Genomic DNA, 19,901 nt, shown 5'->3' on the forward strand with positions numbered 1-19,901 from the left:
ATTCTACGTACATGGTCATTAAACCATTAACTCTATCGCGTCATACTGTTAAGGCGAAGCTTAAGTGTCCCCTCCAATTCGTCCTTTCATATGCATGGTTTCCACCACGATGACATACTTTGCAGGAAGCAGCTCGTGAGCGGCAAAAACGCCCTGCTTCACTTTGCAGGGCTTGCTTGAAGCTACGGTACGGGAAGAATCCTTCGTCCGTCCTTGAAGCGAGGACATTCCTCGCTTGAGAGCTCAAGTTGTTTTTCGAGAGTTCTTCGACGAGTAATTTTCTGCTTATCGGGTTTGAAATATGATTTGAATTCTCAATGGCGAAAACGATGACGTCGATATGAGAATGCTATTTTGTTTCTACCGCCGGGCTGTCGGATACTTGTTTTTTTTTTTTTGAGGGGGGGGGGGCACTGCAATTTCCTGGCTCGCTATTTTCTTAACCTCGTAGTGGTCATAAGGAAAAGCGTTGCTTTTACACTAAGCGAGAATAAATTCGTATTGATCAATGAGCTCCCCTGCATAAGTATTTGAAAGCTTACACCTGGGTCAGCTACAATCTAAGAACGTCTGCAGAAGAAACCCTGTCTCCTTGTACCACCATCATTTGGTCCCTCCACCATCGGAGTGCTTAGCGTTGCCCGAACTACGGAGAGATTTGCGATATCTTTCACATGGCATGGGCATGTACTCAGAATCTTCACCTTCCCCTGTCCCTCTACCCGAGAGGCATGGGAGACTGCCCTTCTGAATTGCTCTACACTAGAGTACCAAAGGGCTCTGGTAAAGCGGGCGCGAGACGGGGCCTCGTCGCGCGGTGCCCCGGACTAAAAATACCGACCATGTAGTGTTGTCTTCTGACCCCCAAGCTCTCTTTTTGAGCATTAAAAAAAATTTTCACCACCATCACCTAGAACGGCTGCTTACTCGGATGGAAAATGGCCTGTTTTGTGCAACCACGTCGCGTGACTCTGGAATTTTGCATGAGTTGGGGAGGCCTTTTATGGACAAACTATTTTCAACGGCAAAGCAAAGTTGTTGAATGGGTCAGGTTAGCCGAGAATTTATTCGGCAGAAGATAGCAAACACACCTCCATAATTTGTTCTAACGTAATGAACTTGGTTATTTTCAAGAAGTGAAACATTTTAGATACTTGAAACACGTACTTTAGTAGAAAAAAATGTACTCACGAAAGCGGAGTCAATGTTCGCCAAGGCAAAACAGACGAGACATTCACATGTTAACTTCTGTCGTCTTCGCTTCTTTTGCGTGCGCTGACTCCGTCAACCGTGACGAGCGCGCTCAAACCGATAGAGAACGGAAAAAAACTAACGGTCCGCTTTCCTCTATTCGATGTGGGAGGAGAAAATACAAAATTAAAAGTATGCGGTGTCTCCAAAATGTCTAAAACGCGCGGAAACCGAAACGGAAGGCATTCGTCGAAGTGCGTCTTGAGTACGTCACGATGACGTCAGAACGTTGCACCTACCGGCCGCGTCGGAAGGACGTATGTGCGAATGTTATTTCAACTGCCTTAGCGCGCTCTGTTCGATCTGTAGACCTTTGTGCAGCCTGCTGTTGATTTTTTTTTCGTAGTTCGTCCCTTCAATGTTTCTGACCTCGAGTATTTGTACAATCGCGTATTTAACACCGGTGCATTAGTGCCTGTACAGCGAGCTCATTAGGCTAGCTTTAGAGGCAGGGAAAAGAAAAGGCGTTCTTTGTTTTGTCTGGATAACGAAAAAGACACGGTCGTAATACGAAGCGGTTTTAAACGAACAGTCGCGATGTCGTCGTCCTTGTTTGTCAAAAAAAAAAAAAATGACCCACGATTGTGCGACCCTGGTGTACCCCCGGTGCTGTCACTCTGTTCAGGAGAGTGATAGTTGGAGTCTGTGTACGATTCAAGGCAACGAACTGAGTTTCTGAAAAGTGAGGGAAAGGCATGCGCTGTACGTTCGAGCAGTGCTTTCATATTTGCCGTAGCAATTGTGACAGAGGTCCTGTCACAACTTATCTGCTCTGCGCCTGGTAGACGAAGCCAGTACTTGCTTACTCCTTTGATTAATGCGCGTCTGTGTGACCTTTCCTGACCGTTGCGCTCGTGCGCGTACCACTGGATTTTGTGTAATTATTTCCTTGCCAAGGACTATGTGGAGTAATTTGATTTTATTCGAGCTCCCTCACGTCAGAGTTGTATTATTATTGCCGTGTAGCAAGCGCCCCATTGTAAAAATATACATCTGCTATCGCTTTTCTTCTGTGTCACACGTTTATATCCAGAATCAACTGTGCTCTAGTTAAGACAGAGAAATTGCGATTACAAAACTGGTAATGCGGAAAATCAGGGCTAGGTTCCATGCGATAATGCTTAGGCACTGAAAGACGCGCCAGTGTGGCGTCACCCCCCCACCGCCTATAGATACTTCTAGTTACTCTACTCCAGTTACCATAAAAAGTTTTCATTTGAAAAGTTCTGTGCTCCGCCCTTTCGGTGGCTTGCAACTAACGGACGCGATTGATAAATATTTGTTCATGGTCTGCCACTCTATAGTTGCTTCGCTCGGCGTCTCTGTGCCGAACGGCGACAGAGCTTATGTCGCCGATTGATCATAATAATGCAGTCAACGATTTCTCGCGCCACGCGTCGGTGGCTTTGCACACAGTGGGCTAACTTGCTGACCTCAGAGAGTCGGAAAGTATTTCAGACCCGAACCAAAACTTGCGCTGCATTTGCTGACGTCGCGTTTGGTTTCCTTTGAAAGCGCTTGCACACAAGCTGACGCCGAGCCGTGCAGCTTCTCTCCGGACCAGTTAGAACGCTTGACGTAGCATCAGCGTCGACAGTGTCTACTGCTTACGACTCAGCTTCTTCTTAAACAGTGTAAGCAGGGTTAAGTGAAGCTGGAAATTACAAGCAAGAGCAAAACGCATACCATCATTGCTTTGAGTATACTTGAGAAAGGAAAAGAAAAAAAAGCAAGACCGCAGCGGCATCCGTGAAACGTAAACCAGATGTCCGCTTGCGACATTTTGCCACTGCCAGTCGCGCCGGTCTTACGTTTCCCTGAGCTGGCGGCCGTTGATCAAATGCCCTCTCATTCCATACATGGTATATCGGAGACGTGCCCGGTCTGAGTTGTCCTCTCCGACGACGCAGTATTTACGAACGTGTTCGATGTTGACAGGGTCCGGCTGTATTTCTTCGCTGACGTCATGAAGGGGGCGAATGCCTCGCATACCCGGGGCGGGAGTTGCGTGAACGGTCTGGCCGCTCGCGTGCAACCTTGGAAGTTGCCGTCGCCTACTCACCGCGCCTTCCTGCGACGTTCCTCTCTGTCCGTCTGTGTATGTGCGTGCGCGCTGTGACGTCACAGCGGGATGGAGGAGCCCCACGGAGCTGCCATGCATTCGGCGCAAGGTCGCCTTGCGGGGCATAACTTCCCGTCGCACTCGATGAATAGCAGGGCTTTCTCGTTGCTGTCAACACGCGCACCCCGGGGAGAGAACGGGTCCGGCTCAGCCGCGAGCGCAACTGCGCAGCAGTCTGGTTGCGACGTCTAAACAGTGCACTACGGCAGCGCGCTGTACGGCTGTACGTCACGGGCAGCGCTGTGCATTGCCTGGGGCAGACCTCGAACGAGAACGTCGGGTGCACTACCTGACAGCTATTGTGTCCAGCGTAACGGCATCAAGTTGGCGTCTTGCGTCTCAGCCCGAATTATGGAAGTTGAGTCTCAGGTGCAACTCTTTCTATGTGGAAAGACGAGGTACGTCCTGCAATTTATTCCTTCTGATGGCCGCAAGCAAGTAGTGTTATCCTAGCATTTTAACTAGTAACCATCCACGCCTGTTATCTAATGAGTATGTATCAACTACATCGGTGGTGGAGCATTTCGAAACCTTCCTCCTCTTCACCAACGTCTAGGTCGCGAGTGCAGAACTCGCGCGGTTGCCTGCAGTGCATCATTTGCTTCGCCAGTCCACGCATTTCATTTTTTTTTTACGGCCGCCGTGACCCTGTAACACTTTCGCTCATTTGCATCGGCCGGCGTTATGGCGCGCTTGTTTTCTCAGACTCTGTAGTGAGTCTCCATCCTTTCCACCCGTTTCTTTCGGCCGTCCTCCGAAAGGGGGCCGCTGGAAATAGCCGCGCTCCTCAAGTCTCTAAATTTAGCCTCAGGCGTTGCCTCAAACTCCCCCGCTTTCAGCATGGTTCCAGCCAGGGCTTGCTGCTTGTGCTACGAACGAGTCATGTCATAGTCATCCCGTCAGCCGTCCAGGCAGACAGTGTGGTTGCTGTGTGCCTAATCTAGTGGCCCGCGTTTGTATGTGCTACCTCTGGGACGCATTCGTGTATCGATAATTTCTTCATTCGCTTGAATCGAATGGGAACGATGCGTCAGCCACTGCAACTCGGAGCGGCTCTCCGCCTCGCACCAAGGTAGGGTTCGGGCAGCGGTGCTCTCTTAATGGCTGTACCTCGATGCTCTCCTCACGCACATAAGTGAATGGCTATATGGATTCGGGACCACCTTTTTTTGTACTCCGCGAAAAGTTACCAAGGGAGTGCATTGAGAGTTAATATTTGGCATATACAAGGATGGCGACTACGTTCCTTTGTAGGTAGTGTCTGCTGTGTTATGAGTGGTTTCGTAACTGTGCAGACAACTTGTTCCCAGACCTGTTTGTACATGAGGTGATCACTTCTACCAAAATTGGTCATTTCTTGCACGAATACCAGGAAATATGTTCAGCCGACGCCATTTTTTTCCTAGCACTCAAGATGCTACGTGTAGACGTTTTGAGTTGCGTGTGCCAAGCGGACTCTGTCCCGCTCCCTGTGTCCTTTCAGCATCCCGTCCCGTGACTTGCAGCGTGCTGCCCGAGAGGGGATGACAGTGCGAGTCGATAAGGGAGCCGGAGGGCCCCCTTATCTATCGCGCGACAAGCTAAGTCGTTGGGTAACGCCTTCTGTCCGGTGCCTATCTTTGAATTTTCTCTTTTTATCTTCGTGCTCAGCACGATTTGTAGCCTCGTGATCCTCCCAGCCTGTCAAGTGAAGCCCAGGATGTGTGGTCATTCTCGCGGTACTAGAGCGTGGTTATCTTCTCCCGACCGGCCTTTGAGCCTGCGTGAGCGAGAATAACGAATGCGTGGAGCAGGTTGGGAGCAATCTATCGCTATCCGTGCTTACGTGTCGCGCGGTTAATCGGAAACCTTGGCGCTTTTTTTTTGTTCGTGCTTGCATCTTTATGAAGTAGGCATAAGCTGCAGAAGCGAGATACTGGGAGCCTCTGCAGCCGGGGTGGAACTTTTCTAGGGTGCTCATGGATATCTTCTAGGATATCCATAAGCAAGGACCGGAAAGAAGCCATCGCTCACATCCTGTCTATATTGTCAGAGGAGTTGTTTCGGACGATTTGTAAACCTGGATTCGTTTGAGAGCACCGTCGTTAATGCTTGCTGACCAGTCAGATTCAGCTCTGCTTGAATTTATCTTAATGCGCTCAGGCTCTGTAATGCATTTCGCCACTTTTGCAAGTGACTTTATTTGATAGTGTTAGCGTCACGGATACGATATATCCGCGGTCTTTGTTCGTTAACATGTATGTAATTTGTGTTTGCTTTGTATGTTCCTCTGAAATTAGCTAGTTAGCTTTTCTGCTGACAGGCGTCAACAACAAATTCATTCCGGTGTCGCATGCGTGTGTAGGATGTGAAGCGTCTCTGAGCATGTGCGCGTTCACTGAACATTCTGAAGACAAGAAGCGTAATTCATGCTGGCGTCAGAGACGAAACTGAACCAGTTTCAGTCTATGTAATATCTCACTTTTAGATTCATCATTTATGTACCGTAATTTTAAGTATAATCTCAAGTATAAATAAATACAGTCCGCACCTAGTTAATAGTGAACCTCTTTGCCTTTCTTCTCTCTGTTTTTCCCGTGCTATATTTGGCGATATTGATAAAAAAGAAATGCTGCACTGTCCACACTTATAGATTGTCCATGAAGCTCAATATGGTCACTTATAACTTGTATAGTCCGCGCGCTCTGTAGCGAAATTTGCGGTATATATTTATATCATTAGTTAAGCATTATCATTGCACGGCAACTAGCTCACGTGGCTTTTCGAAACACGTAACAGTGGCTACTGCATGGATTCCAACGCCCGCAGTGGCGGAAGATCGATTGCAGCATGGTCACAATGTGGCGGAACACAAACCGCACCGCATTATTACTTGGCAAGAACACTCGTTTCATCTGGCACCGCAACGAGGAGAGATAGCGTAAGGGAAGCGTTATCTTCGCGCACCTTTGGCCTGGCGAGTTGTGCGTAGCGCATGACCGACACGGAACTTGACGTCAGCGCGATCTCGGGGCAATTGGCTGATGTGGAGTACGGTGCTGACGTGTGCTGCGTTCCCCTTAGCGATAAGCGGGTCGGGAAAGCGATAAGGGCCCAAAATAAACGCGGCGAACGTGTCATTCGAGTGGGTGCAGTTCGTGAACTATGGCCGGCACGAGTCACCATGTTGTCCTGTCGCGGTACCCGCCGCCCGTGTGCGCCGGTCATGCCAAGCAGAACCGTGTATAATCTGCCAGTTCTTGAAATCACATGGGGCTTTACCGTTTAATCGGTGGTAGCATTGAATGCTTCGCTATAACTGTTAGCACATATAGCGAGATAAGCAGCAATACTGTAGAGGTGACTATCCACATTTCACAACGGCGCCAATCAAAAGCGCTCTGCCTCCAGCTTTGAAACCGATTTATACTCCGTCGTGGGTAAAACGATATAAAAACTAGGGTTTCTATGCAGCAATACTGAGTAGACTTGACTTACAGCAGTGAACTCTTGTTGGAACTTGATCGCCACGTGCTCATGTTCATGTCATTCCCCGAAAGAGTCCTTCAAAGTTGAGGCCGTTTATGGTGTCCCGTTTGCAATTGTATGCCGGTCATTTCACAGTAGTTTTGACGTTCGAAAATGTGTGGAGCGCGGCGTGACTTGCTTTTATTTCCCAGCATGATGAAGCAGTTTGGAGGCAGTTTGTTGCTCCTGGGCTGTTGCCCTATTTTGCGATTGTTTTGCTTTCCCGAAAGAGTGTCCTCCAGATAATGCCGCGTGTGTATCGGCAGGGGGACGTCAACTGCGGCGGTGAAACGAACCGCCTTCCGCTATTTTTCTCGCGCAGCGTTGTTTCCAGCAAACAACGAGAAACAAGTGCGGGCAATCGTGATAGCGCGACCATTGTTGCGAAATGCATGCTGCCTGAACTGAGTTCGCCGACACCGCTGTGGTATTTTTACTACAGGTCGGTGAACTCGTCGCTGACATTGATCTTTTTTTTTCTGCCTTCCCGATCTCCAACCACATATTTTGAACTTCGAAGTTGTTCAGTGCCTGAGCAGGCTTTACATTCGTTGTGCATGCAAAATTCTCCGCCTTTCGGTTGTTTTCTCCTAGTTTTTTTTTTTTGTCATGAAGGAACCAAGATGCGTGCAAGTGAAATACTGTTGCTGAACGCGTGTTATGCAAACGTTAAATAGGTGTGCTTCCTAATGCCATTGAAGCAGCAGGAATGGGTTCTTTTTGGGGCGTTTTTGTCATATTCCCGAGATCAGTTCTTTGCCATCACGTAATATGGGTTATTTCACTCCGCGAGCTGATCTGATGCACAACCAACGGGCCTCTTGCAAATGATATTCCTGGGCTCGTATTTGAAGCATGCATGCCTGAGCAGCAACAGCTGCATTCGAACGCTCTTCGAAGCCAGCGCAGTTGGTACACTAATCTATTCAGAAAGTTGTTACTGAAAAGCGTGTTTAGTACTCGCCGTTTGCCAGCTATGCTTACAGTTTGTGTCATTTTTTAATGTGCGCAGAATGGGCAGCTTTACGTCGGCTCCCAAGATCGCCAACGAGGACCGCGCCGACTGCGACCTGGAGCTCGAACCACAACATGACGTCACGCGTGAAGAACTGCTTGCCCGCTGCCGCAGGGAGCTGCAGTCGCTGCCTCCTCAACTGAAACGTAGCTTCACGGGGCGCTACCAAGAACAGCCCGGACCTGAAACCGTGCGAGTGCTCCAGTGGAACCTGCTTTCACAGGGTGAGCTACTAACTTTGCCGGGCCTTGGCTCACGTTATGTGAGCGAGGTGGGTGAACGAACGTATTCCTGAGCAGGTATTTTCGTAGAAATTCTCTGGCCGCAGCGCTGTCGGTCACAGCATAACAGCTAAACTTTAATAGCCATAAGGGCATAGGCGAAGTGCTACCTAACGTCTTTTTACCTGTGGTTGCTTCTGTTTTCTCTTTTACTGCTGCCAAGTATGCATCATCTAGACCAGCAGCTTACATTGCTTTGCATGGTTCTGACCAAAACACGCACTTTACTGCTACTAAAGCCCCTACATGAAGCTCAGGCAGAAGCGCGATTGAGGGTTTTTTTTTAACTGCTACTAGTGTGCGTGAGGGGTGCTGATGGTATGAGGGTATGCACGTCCTTGAAGGCAAAAGAAATTCATCTTGCGTACGCATTCAGTTGATAATATTACGTCAGGGTTGAAACCGTAGTATGTGCATTGCTTTGTACAAAAAATAAAAGCAGGCTGCCCACTTCTGCTTCATTTTACATTTTCGCTGTGTATCTCGCCACAGTTTTCCGTACGTGGCCCTAATTGGCGTTGACGTTTGTTATTTCTGCCTGACGCAGCCCTGGCCGAGCAGGCGGACGGCTTTGCCTGCTGTCCGGAGGCGGCGCTCGACTGGAGCAAGCGTCGGTGGCGAATCCTCGAGGAGATCCTCAGCTACCAGCCGGACCTGGTCTGCCTGCAGGAGGTGGACCACTACAAGTTCCTCAGTGCCAGCCTGGGCAGCGTCGGCTTCGACGGCACCTTCTTCCCCAAGCCGGACTCACCCTGCTGCTACGTGCGCGGCAACAACGGGCCCGACGGCTGCGCCATCTTCTACGACCGGACCAAATTCGAGCTGGTCCGCTGCGAGAAGCGAGTGCTCGAGGTGTTCACCTGCCAGTCGAACCAGGTGACGCTGCTCTGCGTCTTCCGCCGCAAGATGGACGACGCCGAGCTCTGTCTGGTCACTACCCACCTGAAAGCCCGCCAGGGCGGCCTCCTGTCCAGTCTGCGAAATGAGCAGGGCAAGGACCTGCTCGACTTCGTCCGCAACAACCGCGGCCAGAGGCCCACCATCATCGCCGGCGACTTCAACGCCGAGCCCAGCGAGCCTGTGTACAGGACGCTGCTCGCGCAGCGCGACCTTCCGCTCGAGAGCAGCTACGCCGTCCAGCCAGGAAGCGGCGTCCGCGAGCAGGAGCCCCCTTACACCACGTGGAAGATCCGGCGCGAGGGCGAGGTCTGCCACACGATAGACTACATCTTCTACACCAAGAACGACTTCCAGCTCGAGGCCCGCCTGGACTTCCCCACCGAGGACCAGATCGGACCCGGTCGGGTGCCCTCGCTGGCCTACGCTTCCGACCACTTTTCGCTGGTGGCGGACCTGTCTCTGCCCTTCCGAATCTCCGACCAGCAGGTCAACGAACTCCTGCGCGAAGAAGGCTCCTCCCACGGCGCTTCCTAGCGACACGACACGCGCCCCAGAGTGCGCGCCTCATCACACTTGTAAATAGACCCCCTCCTTTCGCAGTTTGTATGCCCCCCTCCTTTCGCAGTTTGTATGCCCCCCTCCTTTCGCAGTTTGTATGCCTGGCCAGATGACAATGCTCCGTACGAGAGTAAAACGTTGCGACACACCGGGAATCTGTTGTACTGTGTTTATTCTCAGTCTTCGAAGAGTTTTTCGGGAGCTACACCGGTGTTCCAGAGAGCAAAATACAGATTTCGCCATTGGGTATCGCCGAGACGTCGGCCTCAGCCAGGATGCGCTATGTCGCTACCCTGCTGTGGAAGTATGTGTGGTGGATGATAAAGGTGGTACGAGGAGGGTGCAAACAAGATGTACTATGCATAGGTGCAGGACAAAATGGTGCATTGGCCACTGTTACTGCATACAATGCTGCTATTTCGTTACGTGGCACAGACGTGTCAAGATTCTTATAGTGGTGATACTTCCAAATGCAGTTGCATCCTATGTGTGATCATAGACTGCTAACTTTATAGCCCTAATTGCTGGAAGTAACGGGACAATGATTTCGCAGTAACTTGTCACAGCACACGGGGCCGACGGTAATCTCTTGCATCATTGTTGCGATGATTCTTCACTGCCGCCAGTCCAGAAACATTGTTTCTGCAAAAGAAGTAAATAGAACATTACCTTTTCGTATTTGTCATAACATGTTTGACTAGGCCAGTTGTAACAGCTGCGGAAATGTTTAATTTAACGGTAATGAACAAAGTCTTCTCCACTCCTGGCTGTCAGAAAAGTACACCAAAAGGTTCAGTAATGCTTTCTCTGCTAAAGAAACCAGGCTGAAAACCATTTATAAAAACGTTATATCTGACGACTTCGGCGCATAAATTGCAGTGTGGTACAATGCATTTCAACATGCTAATCAGGACTAATATGTGAAGCGACTACCTCCTATGTGTCGATATGTGAAGGGTAACTGGCTGGGGACATTTTATCCTGAACTGATTCAATAAGGCACCGTGGAGGGATACACGTCCCCGAAAGACCAGGTACCACATCCTACAATAAACTTGGAAATAAAAGCCTTAGTAACTGTACTTCGTTTCATAAATCAGGTGGAACGCTGTGAAAGGTATGGATGTAGTCCGTGCGGAAAAATAAAGGGAGGCGTGTTACTCCGCGCTTGTTACGTGGTCGAGTGGTCTGTAGAGAAAACGACAGCGTGTAGTCAGCAAAAAAACGTTCATTTAATTAAGCTGATGAGAAATGCGTCATGTAGTATGCCTGCAGGCAGAGGATTTAATATGCTTCACTTACCACAAGGAACACACTACTCTTTGGTCGCGTATACAGGCAGCGCGAACAAGAGCGCTAGCTTTGACAGCGTTGCACCTTGCGTATGAAAGATGTATTGTTAGCCGAAGTTGCTTGACTGGCAGTGGGATATACAATCGGTACTGGAACAACAGATTCTGCGGTTAGTGCTACAGATGGTCGTCCCTGCCTACGGTAGAAAGTACAGCCGTGTGTTTGGTTCGTTCCAACGCCTCTTGTATCGTTAAATTCCTGTCAGATTAGCCGAAAGTGGGTAATAAAGCCATTTTCTGTCCCTCACTCCTGCTCTCCCCCCACGCTATTTTTTCGGCATATCCAGGCTAAGGTTTGTCACGTGGAGTTCTGCCGGACTGCGTCGCGGAGGCCTGTATGGTATAACACGAGGCTGCATACTAGTCACTATAGAGGCTACCGCTCAAGTGCGCCACATCGCGGATGCTCTGACAGCAATTGGAAATTATGCATATGGTGCGGCTCCACTGCGGATGTTCCCAGTCGGCTCCAGATCTTGTACGCAATAGCAGCGACTCCGTTAAAGTCTTGAGAGCGTATTCTTTGTTTCGATGGAATATCCTCAGAAATCTCACCGTCGCATTTCCCACGGTTCTTAATCTCCTGTTAATTGTGCAGCGAGAAATGTAGCAAATAGGTTTCGAGGATGCAAGATTTTTCAGATGGACAGGTTGAAGAGACGTCATAGAATTCAGCGCGAACAGGCAAGGACGTTAAGGAAAGAAAATGCACACACATGAGCACTCGTGCTTGCATTTATTTTCTTTTCGTCCTTGTCTGTTCGCTCTGAATTCCAACTATGAATGTTTTAAGGATTTCGTTGTCTCAACAGAGCACTCACTGACGTCACGGTACTGAGGTTACGAGATCACGTTGCGGCTAATGAGACTACAGCACTGCCGGCTGGCCGGCGAAAATGTGCCATCCGCGGTGTCATGATTCGTGATCGCTTTTTGTGGGTTTAGTAGTCGCCTTCCGGGAATTGCAAGGAAAGCCGGAGGAGGAGGGACAGCCATCGCTCTGCCACTTATTAGCTCCGGGAAAGGGCGAAAGAGTGAGGGTTTTTCTTCTGGCCACGGAGCAAGACTATACAGGAGGTAAAAGTCGTCTGTGCGAGCGAGCGCCGGCGACCAGATAATTGGTTTTTTGGGGGAAAGGAAATGGCGCAGTATCTGTCTCATATATCGTTGGACACCTGAACCGCGCCTTAAGGAAATGGATAAAGGAGGGAGTGAAAGAAGAAAGGAAGAAGAGGTGCCATAGTGGAGGGCTCCGGAATAATTTCGACCACCTGGGGATCTTAAACGTGCACTGACATCGCACAGCACACGGGCGCCTTAGCGTTTTTCTTCCATAAAAACGCAGCCACCGCGGTCGGGTTCGAACCCGGGAACTCCGGATCAGTAGTCGAGCGCCCTAACCACTGAGCGACCGCGGCGGGTTAGGCGACCAGATAAAGTCACAATTTCGTATGCCGACGGGGGCACATGCAGTGGCGGCGCCTTGCGGCGCCTCGTAGAAGCAGCAGGGAAAAAAAATGCAGCGCCCGGGCAGGCGGCTCCGGAGGCGCGCGCTCAAAGCAGACGAAACGGGTGTTAGCTTCAGCAGGCATGCCCTGACGTTTTATTTCAGTTGTTTCTTTCAAGGCCGCCAGGCGCCGCCAGCAGGATAGTGGCGCCGCGGGCTTGTGACCTTTTCTGGTCGCCGCAGACGGCGGAGTTTCCACTCCTTATAGTCTTCCTCCGTGCTTCTGGCTAAGTACTTACAGCTCCGGTGAGCAGTGAGATAGCCCGGAGCTTACGTTTGGAAACGCCTGCCAAAGAAGCCACTGTCTTCGTCCAAGTGCTGCGGTACGGTGTATCCCAGGTACAGGGGTCGCCTCGTGGGGGCTGGGCCGACGTAGTCCCTGGGGCTCGAGTACACCGTGCGGAAGAGGGGTGACCGCGAAGGCGCTCGGCCCAGCACCGGGTACTCCCGGTCGCGCACCAGGAAGGACCACGGCTTACGGCCGCCGCCGTGCTCGGCCACCTTTTCCTCCCGCAGGGGCGGGTACGTCCACTCGGCCTTGGCACGAGGCGAAGCAGGCCGCTTCTTGCCGCAGCCCAAGTACCGGTCGCAGAGGTGGCTGATGAGCGTCACGAGGTGCTCCAAGAACTCGAATATGGTGATGGCCGACACGCCGATGTAAAGGCCCAAGCAGCCGCCCAAGTCGGCAAACAACTGCGGTAACTGTGAAGATGTGCGAACACGTCAATAGCGGGAACCTTGAAGAGCGAAGTTCGCGTTTAGTTGGTGCCTGGTTATGCTGCGCCCGTTTCTACGATATATCTTGACGTCATCGCGTACTTGTAGTGCATGCCAAAGTACCGGACGTTTTACAGCGCAGCTGTTAGTGGCTCTTTCTACGCGTGAGCGTTGCTGTAACACATCACTAAATCTATGCAGCTGACGTCACCGGCAGCGAAAAGCCGTCCGAGGGCGCTCTGCACAGGTGTCGGTGGAGTCTATAGTATACAGTTAATCGCCAAAGCACATTGAGTTACTCTTGTCCAATAAATTAATGAGAAAGCGCAATCGGAGAGACACCGTTTGGCCGCTTCTGCGGCTAGGCGCACCCCGCACCATGTGCGCTGTTAACTACTATACTAACAGATGGCTGCTGCTTGTTGCACAATTTGTGCTGTAAGGCGCCGCAGTAGAGGCGGAGCGGAATGGGCGCGTCACGGCGCTCTACTTCTATTGTGCTTGTGGAGACATGCATATTAGACAAAAGCGTAGATTTTCGCCCGGCTCTTTAGCACGGTTCTCCACCAATTCTGCTCGTATATCGCTCTAACTGAATTCTCTGAAAATGGCATGGAGGGAAGACAGAATTCTCGAAGCAAAAACGAACTTCAAGAGGTTGGAGGAAGGCGCAAATCCTCTGACCTACGCTTTGAAAAGTGCTTTTGTAGAAAGGCTGGTCAGTGAGCTAAGGGCTGAGTTGTGCTTCAGTTAAATAATGCTAAAGTAATTTTCGAGAAGACTCGAAGATGTTCCGCCGTCCACCGGGCGAAAGAAGCGGCAGCGGTAGCTGTACGACGTCCTCACGAACACACCAGCTCCCGTGACTCCCGTGAGCGTGACAGTGGGCGTGCTCGTCGAACGTGCGGCCGGCAAGTGCGATTCCCAGATTTTTGCATACATCACAAGTTTCATAAAAATCGACTTAAACCAGGATTCTACCCAAAAAGCTCGCTTTTCAAACATGTAGCTCTCCGACAGAAGTAGGTAAAAGTATACCGAGAACCCCTTTTAAGAGAGGTTGTTTCTGTAAATGCATCGAACCTCGTTATAATGGAACGGTTTATTATTAAATAATGGAAATGACGACGGAATGACGATTCCCGTTGGAAGCACAGTCAAAACGAGCTATAATGAAGCCACGGCTAAAAAGAAGTACTCAAGTAACACTTGTTGCTGGGCTAGTTGGTGCATAGTTCTATGTACAGACGTTAGCGCAAAATAAGACACATTCACAAGAAAGGTGGACAGGACAACGCGCTACTGACAACTGATTTTTATTGAAAGAAACACATAACATATCGACTCACCGTCACACCACCGATGTTCTTTCTCCGATATTATCGTTCTTTATCCAAGTCATATTTTTAGTGTTTGTCTTTTATCGCTTTTATGACCCCATTCATCTTTCTGACGTTTGCTGCAGCTGACAAGTGGTGTGACGATGAGCCTATATATTATGTGTTTCTTTCAATAAAAATCAGTTGTCAGTAGGGCGTTGTCTTGTCCACCTTTCTTGTGAATGTGTATTATTTTGCGCTAACGTTTGTACATAAAAAGAAGTAATCGCCGGGCTCCTTCAACTTAGTTATAGCGTGATTTAACTTACTAGTAGTTTTAAACCTCTTTTCAAGGTAGTCATCAATAATTAAGATGCGCCCGCAATTCAAAAAACACCAATTGGTAGCACCCAATATTGGCATCGTTGCATAAAGCGCTTCCCAGCGCTAACAGCGCCCACCTCTAAGCCGCTGTGCCATTCAAAGGAGGTCTTAGCCAGGCGTAGTACGCATGCACGCATAGAAAGAATGCACGCGTGTGTATAGTAATCCTAAAGTACGTGCAGAAGTTGCTGTCGCACTGTTAAGCGAAAAATTGCTTTCTTTCAGCTTGGACCACATTTCGTTCCGGTTCATCACATATGCCGGCAGGCTATCGCCGTCGGCTGCTTCGAGCTCTAATTTCACTCGCCGGGCATCGACCACGCTGAGAGAGGCTTGCGAATAGGCGTGACGTAAAAGAAGTGGCTGAGGCGGAGGACTAGCAATCTTGCCCTATAAGGGCAGCCCCCTAAAAGTTGCCTCGTGCCATGTTAGGGGGTTTGCCCCCCTCGGTATATGGCAATAAATGTTTCCACCTTTACCACCGATCGCCGTTTCTGCAACTTCGGTATGCATAAAAAATGAGTTTGTGCGTTCATGCAACTTTTCTTTTAACTTTTTTTTGCGTAACCATCATGACATCGGGCACTCTACATAGCGAAATTTCCGTGGTTGTAAGCCTCGCAGCAGTTAGGAATTAGTCGGATGCAAATCGAGAATGAAGCATAAAATGCCCGTCAAAGCCCCCCCCCCCCCCCCATCCCCCCCCACCCCCCCGCCAGCGAACCCGTGCGAAAAAATCTATCTGCTCCAATAACCTCATGCAGGATTGTCAAACAAATATACAGTTAAAATCCAAATGGCATACAAATGTCAGTTAAAAAATCATATATTTGTTCTACAATATCGATATCAAGTCATACAATCTCCTTCAAATTGTTTGAAATGTGTAGCAGAAATCTTGTATGAGGGTATTGCAGCTTTTTCACTAGGGGAATGGCGTCGACTAATTTTCCCCCCTCTGCTTTAATCGATCTTTTTGGACCTGCGAGCGTGAAATCTCAAGAAGTGCTCGACGCCATTATATGAGGGTATTGCATCATACAGCTTTTTCACTAGGGGAATGGCGTCGACTAATTTTCCCCCCTCTGCTTTAATCAATCTTTTTGGACCTGCGAGCGTGAAATCTCAAGGAGAAGTGCTCGACGCCATTGGCTGAAAGGCCTCCTTTGACGGGAATTTTCCGCTTCCTTTTTGAATAGTATCCGAATATAGTCGTCAGTCCCTTTGAAAATAGTTTTCTCTCTGTTTCACAGACGACCACTCTGTCCAAACAAAAACCCGGCAGTGTAATAACACCCAACCAGCTGCCGTCAGATGGGGCTCTTTCCGCTGGGTAGCGCACTACGAGGTCTCAAGTCGCCTTGCTTGCACTGTGAGCCTTATAGAAGTCCTTCATCTTGGAGGGGCCCCGCCATTGCACTTAACCTCGGTCAATGCGCCGACGTTGGAGTGGCTTGTGTACGCGGTGATGCATGTTCAATAACAAGCGCATATATACAGAACGTCTCCTGCACTGGAAGGAGCGGAGCTATGCAAGTCCAGCTTTCTCGAGCAAAAATTTTGAAAATTAAAAAATTGAAATACACTGTTATGGAAACATTGAAGGTAATGGTTCATCATTCTGATATGTCGTAAAATCTTTCTTTTAAAGTGTTTCCAGCGATCGTATCGAACAGTTAACGCTGCCACAGAAAACCAATGGGGAACGCTTCTGACGATAGTAAAAATGTTAATAGAAAAAAAAAATAGAAGACTGCCGTCGGGTGATCTCCGGATATATTGATTGTTACAGTGAAAACTTGCACTATATGAAAAAAATTTCGTTAATAAACGGTTTCCCGCCCAAAAATGATTTTGTCCAGAATTGCTGGGTATGTATATATGCAGAAGGTGTTCTGCCCTGGAAGAGGCGGAGCTGTAGGTATACTTACGGGGTATGCCGGAAGGTCCCGAACATAGAGGTAGTTCATTTCCTGTATGAATATATGCACCCTCATGAAATTGCCCCTGGAAAGATTAAAACAAAAAGAATAAACAAACATATAATATCTCCATGACATCAAATATTTTGCACCTCATGCGAGCAGTGACAGAAACATACTAAGTCATTAACTCGGGCCGCGCTTTGATAGGCATGACTCAAACCACCAGCACCCACGAGTTTAGGTAGTAAAAGGTTCGACTGAATTTTGGCATAGTCAGGTATCGCAGTGGAAACGAAGAAATGCAGCCACCGACAGTGTCAAGGAGATAGATATAAGACAGCCACAGTGGTTACGATAGCGTACACATTGTTATTTTTTTTTAGAGGATCATCAGTCGTTCCGTCCAGGCACAAGAGTAATGTAGTAGTTGTTCGTGCGTCTTTCTCATATGTGGTAGGTGGAAGGTTCGATACTTTCGCCAGGGACCCACTCGTTTTCCTATTGGTGCAAAACTTATACCTGGTTAAATGGTGCTCTTAATAAACGCTTGGGAAACCGGGTCTTTGGCCCCACGTCCAGCGGACAAAATGAAAAACATATATTAGCCATGATGCTATTTAACCAAGCTCCTCTTAAACTGCACCATGTTATAGCTCGGGTAGCAGCATCCCATCGCTGGCAGCAGGTGTCGTGGGATGCAGGGTTGCGAGGTTGGGCCGGAGAAGGGACGAGGAAGGATGCAAGCTTGAACTTTGGGGAAACAAAAAACAAGCCGGTTTAATGGCGCTTTGGTCAAACTTATTTACATATTTAAGAAAGAGCAAGCAGTCAAAAATTACGAGTTCATGCGTCGAGCGACTGGATGAGCCTTGTCGCCAGGGCCCAGGGCGTCCTTTCTCACTCAGCACGCTCCTTAAATCACCTAAGATTCCGCCCGTCATCAGGCGGTGACCAATCCAATACGTGGCACATTTCTCCAAGATGGGAAAAGTTGCGGAGCAATGTGGCAAGCGTAGCCACCCGTGGGAATGGGCCAGGAGAAATCAAAAGTCCGCTGCTATTTGCTACAGAGGTGCAAGCGGCTCCGAAAAACACGGGTGATGCGTGCGGCGCCGCGGGCCTCAACTGTGGCGAGCTCTCTCAGGTCGGGCTGGCTCCTGGTGGGCTTGATTAATTGTTTGACGTGATGTCCTTTTATTCCCCCGTCCTCTGTCCGTCGTCTGTTGGTGTCCCAGGTGTCCTTTAGCAGGAAGCAGTCAAAGGGAATCCCATTCCCACAGAGCCAAGTGTGAGAAAAATTCCACAGGCTCCTTCCCAGCGAGGAATCTTTTTTTGTGCGGTCGTCGGCCACCTGACGCCGTCGAAATTGCCGCTGCTATCGCCGCCACCGTGGTCATTCCGATCGACGGAATCTGCACCTTAATTCACTTCGGCTGGTGTGCATCCCGTTCATAACAGCACCCCCGCCGCAGGACAATGCGTCCGGAAGATAAGCTGCTCCTACGCAGCTTGGCTGACTGGACGTGCGAGAATGGGCTCTCGTTCCGCAGTTCATCAGGCCTCTCCTGGAACGACACGGAACGGAACCACAGACGCCAAGCCACACACAACAAAAGCAAGTGCCGTCTGTACCCCACTCGTCCCGCCAGACCATCAGCAAAGCAAAACTGATTGCGCTGCAGATATCGCTCCAAAATCCCTCTGAAATATAGCCAAATTTCCCCAAACGTACACGAAACGCGATCCGGATGCAAAGTTCAGGTATTAGGACCTCTCTATAAAGCGTTGTTATCATGCCTGACACTTCAAGTCAACGGAAAATTATAATTGGTCCGCTATTGGGCGGCAAGGTGCAAACGATCTCGGAGGTCACCCGGGCAGGGAGGAATCCACCGAGAGGTCAGACAGGGGCTTCTAATTTTGCCCCAACCTATTCTCCATATGTAACCAGCTCAATGGCGGTCTTCCTTTCCGTCCTTCATGGCAGCAAACATTACGAGACCTGCCGTAAATGTGCAAAACTTGCTACACACTTAACACAACTTAAAACTTACTGCAAAACTTGAATACTGCAGGTAACCTTACTTGCAGAGGCACATAACAAGGTAACAAAATTATAGCTCGAAGTAATCTCGTAGCGCCCACGCGAGGGACTACGCCACATTGACCCATGAGTTACTTTACTGTATACTTCCGCTCGTCAGCGGACACTGTCAAAATGCGCACTTGAACTTATCTACAAGTGCATGCTGCAAAGTGAGGCTGTAGAGCCGGAGTTCTTGGAAGAGGTCTGTTCTTCAGGCGCGCGCCTTGCGGGGTCGCAGACCGACAGTGGCTTGAGCAGCCATGACATGACACAAACCGAAGGTCTTAAGTGTGCTTTGACACCTGCGAGTTCCAGACGCCACACGACAATGATACGTACCGGACCTCTGCAGCGCGTCTCCAACACCTGAGCAGCACTTGAAAAGATAAATCCGGGAGGGGAACGAACGTGTATGAAAAAAATGCCTGTGTGCATTCCTCTCTCGGTTCCGGAATACCTTTTTTTGTTTTGACAGGCGCGCGCTCTGCTGCGTTCTTTCAGGTGGTTGCAGTGCGTGCTTCTTTCTGGCCCGCTGCGAGTTTCACGCGATGTTCAAGAACTTCCGCATTGTCGCCACATGGGGCAGGTGGCTTTCGCTTTGTCTGAAGCCGTCTGGTGCCTATCGCATCTGCAGAGTGCCGCGGTGGCAGTCTCGGACGATTACTCTGTCCTTTCCCTGGAGAATACCGCTTGGCATCTCTAGATTGGCTCTCCTTGCGCGCGGCCTCCTTCCGGAAACTGCCCTGGCTGTTGTGTTTTGCGCACCTCCCTTTCTCGCGGTGCCCTCACCCTTCACACCTGTTCTTTGACGCAGCACCGAGCCGCATTTCCCACTTGAATTCGAACTACCGGCTCGCGTTTTCTACAATATGAGTCACTGCACGTCGTAGCCCAAATTGTTCCGACTGCACTTCACTTTCCGCTGAGCCTAGCAACTTGCTCTCCTGGGGCTTGCTATCCGAGCCCACGATTCTAAC

The 19,901-nt window shown here is 49.7% G+C and overlaps 2 protein-coding genes across 6 annotated transcripts in view; one reads left to right on the forward strand and one right to left on the reverse strand.

Moving 5' to 3' along the window:
- cu (NADP/NADPH phosphatase nocturnin) overlaps positions 1–9,789 on the forward strand; it is a 73,846-nt gene extending 64,057 nt beyond the window's left edge. For 3 of the 5 annotated variants that reach the window (XM_077661555.1, XM_077661554.1, XM_077661556.1), the window contains 2 exons: positions 7,893–8,119; positions 8,724–9,789. In XM_077661555.1, the coding sequence (XP_077517681.1) occupies positions 7,893–8,119; positions 8,724–9,610 (1,114 nt within the window). In that variant the 3' untranslated portion in view covers positions 9,611–9,789. Of the gene's footprint in view, positions 1–3,413; positions 3,772–4,259; positions 4,446–7,892; positions 8,120–8,723 lie in introns of those variants that run through there. The other 2 variants (XM_077661558.1, XM_077661557.1) reach the window with 2 other exon arrangements.
- A 2,832-nt stretch (positions 9,790–12,621) lies between these two features.
- The window catches only part of LOC144129782 (acid-sensing ion channel 4-A-like), a 37,249-nt gene continuing 29,969 nt past the window's right edge, over positions 12,622–19,901 (reverse strand). The window contains exons 9-10 of the mRNA XM_077663854.1: positions 16,845–16,920; positions 12,622–13,195 (exon numbers count right to left, since the gene is read on the reverse strand). Coding sequence (XP_077519980.1) covers positions 12,764–13,195; positions 16,845–16,920 — 508 coding nt within the window. The 3' untranslated portion in view covers positions 12,622–12,763. The remainder of the gene's footprint in view (positions 13,196–16,844; positions 16,921–19,901) is intronic.

The sequence above is a fragment of the Amblyomma americanum genome, chromosome 4 (genome assembly GCF_052857255.1).
Source record: "Amblyomma americanum isolate KBUSLIRL-KWMA chromosome 4, ASM5285725v1, whole genome shotgun sequence".
Lineage (NCBI taxonomy): Eukaryota > Metazoa > Arthropoda > Arachnida > Ixodida > Ixodidae > Amblyomma > Amblyomma americanum.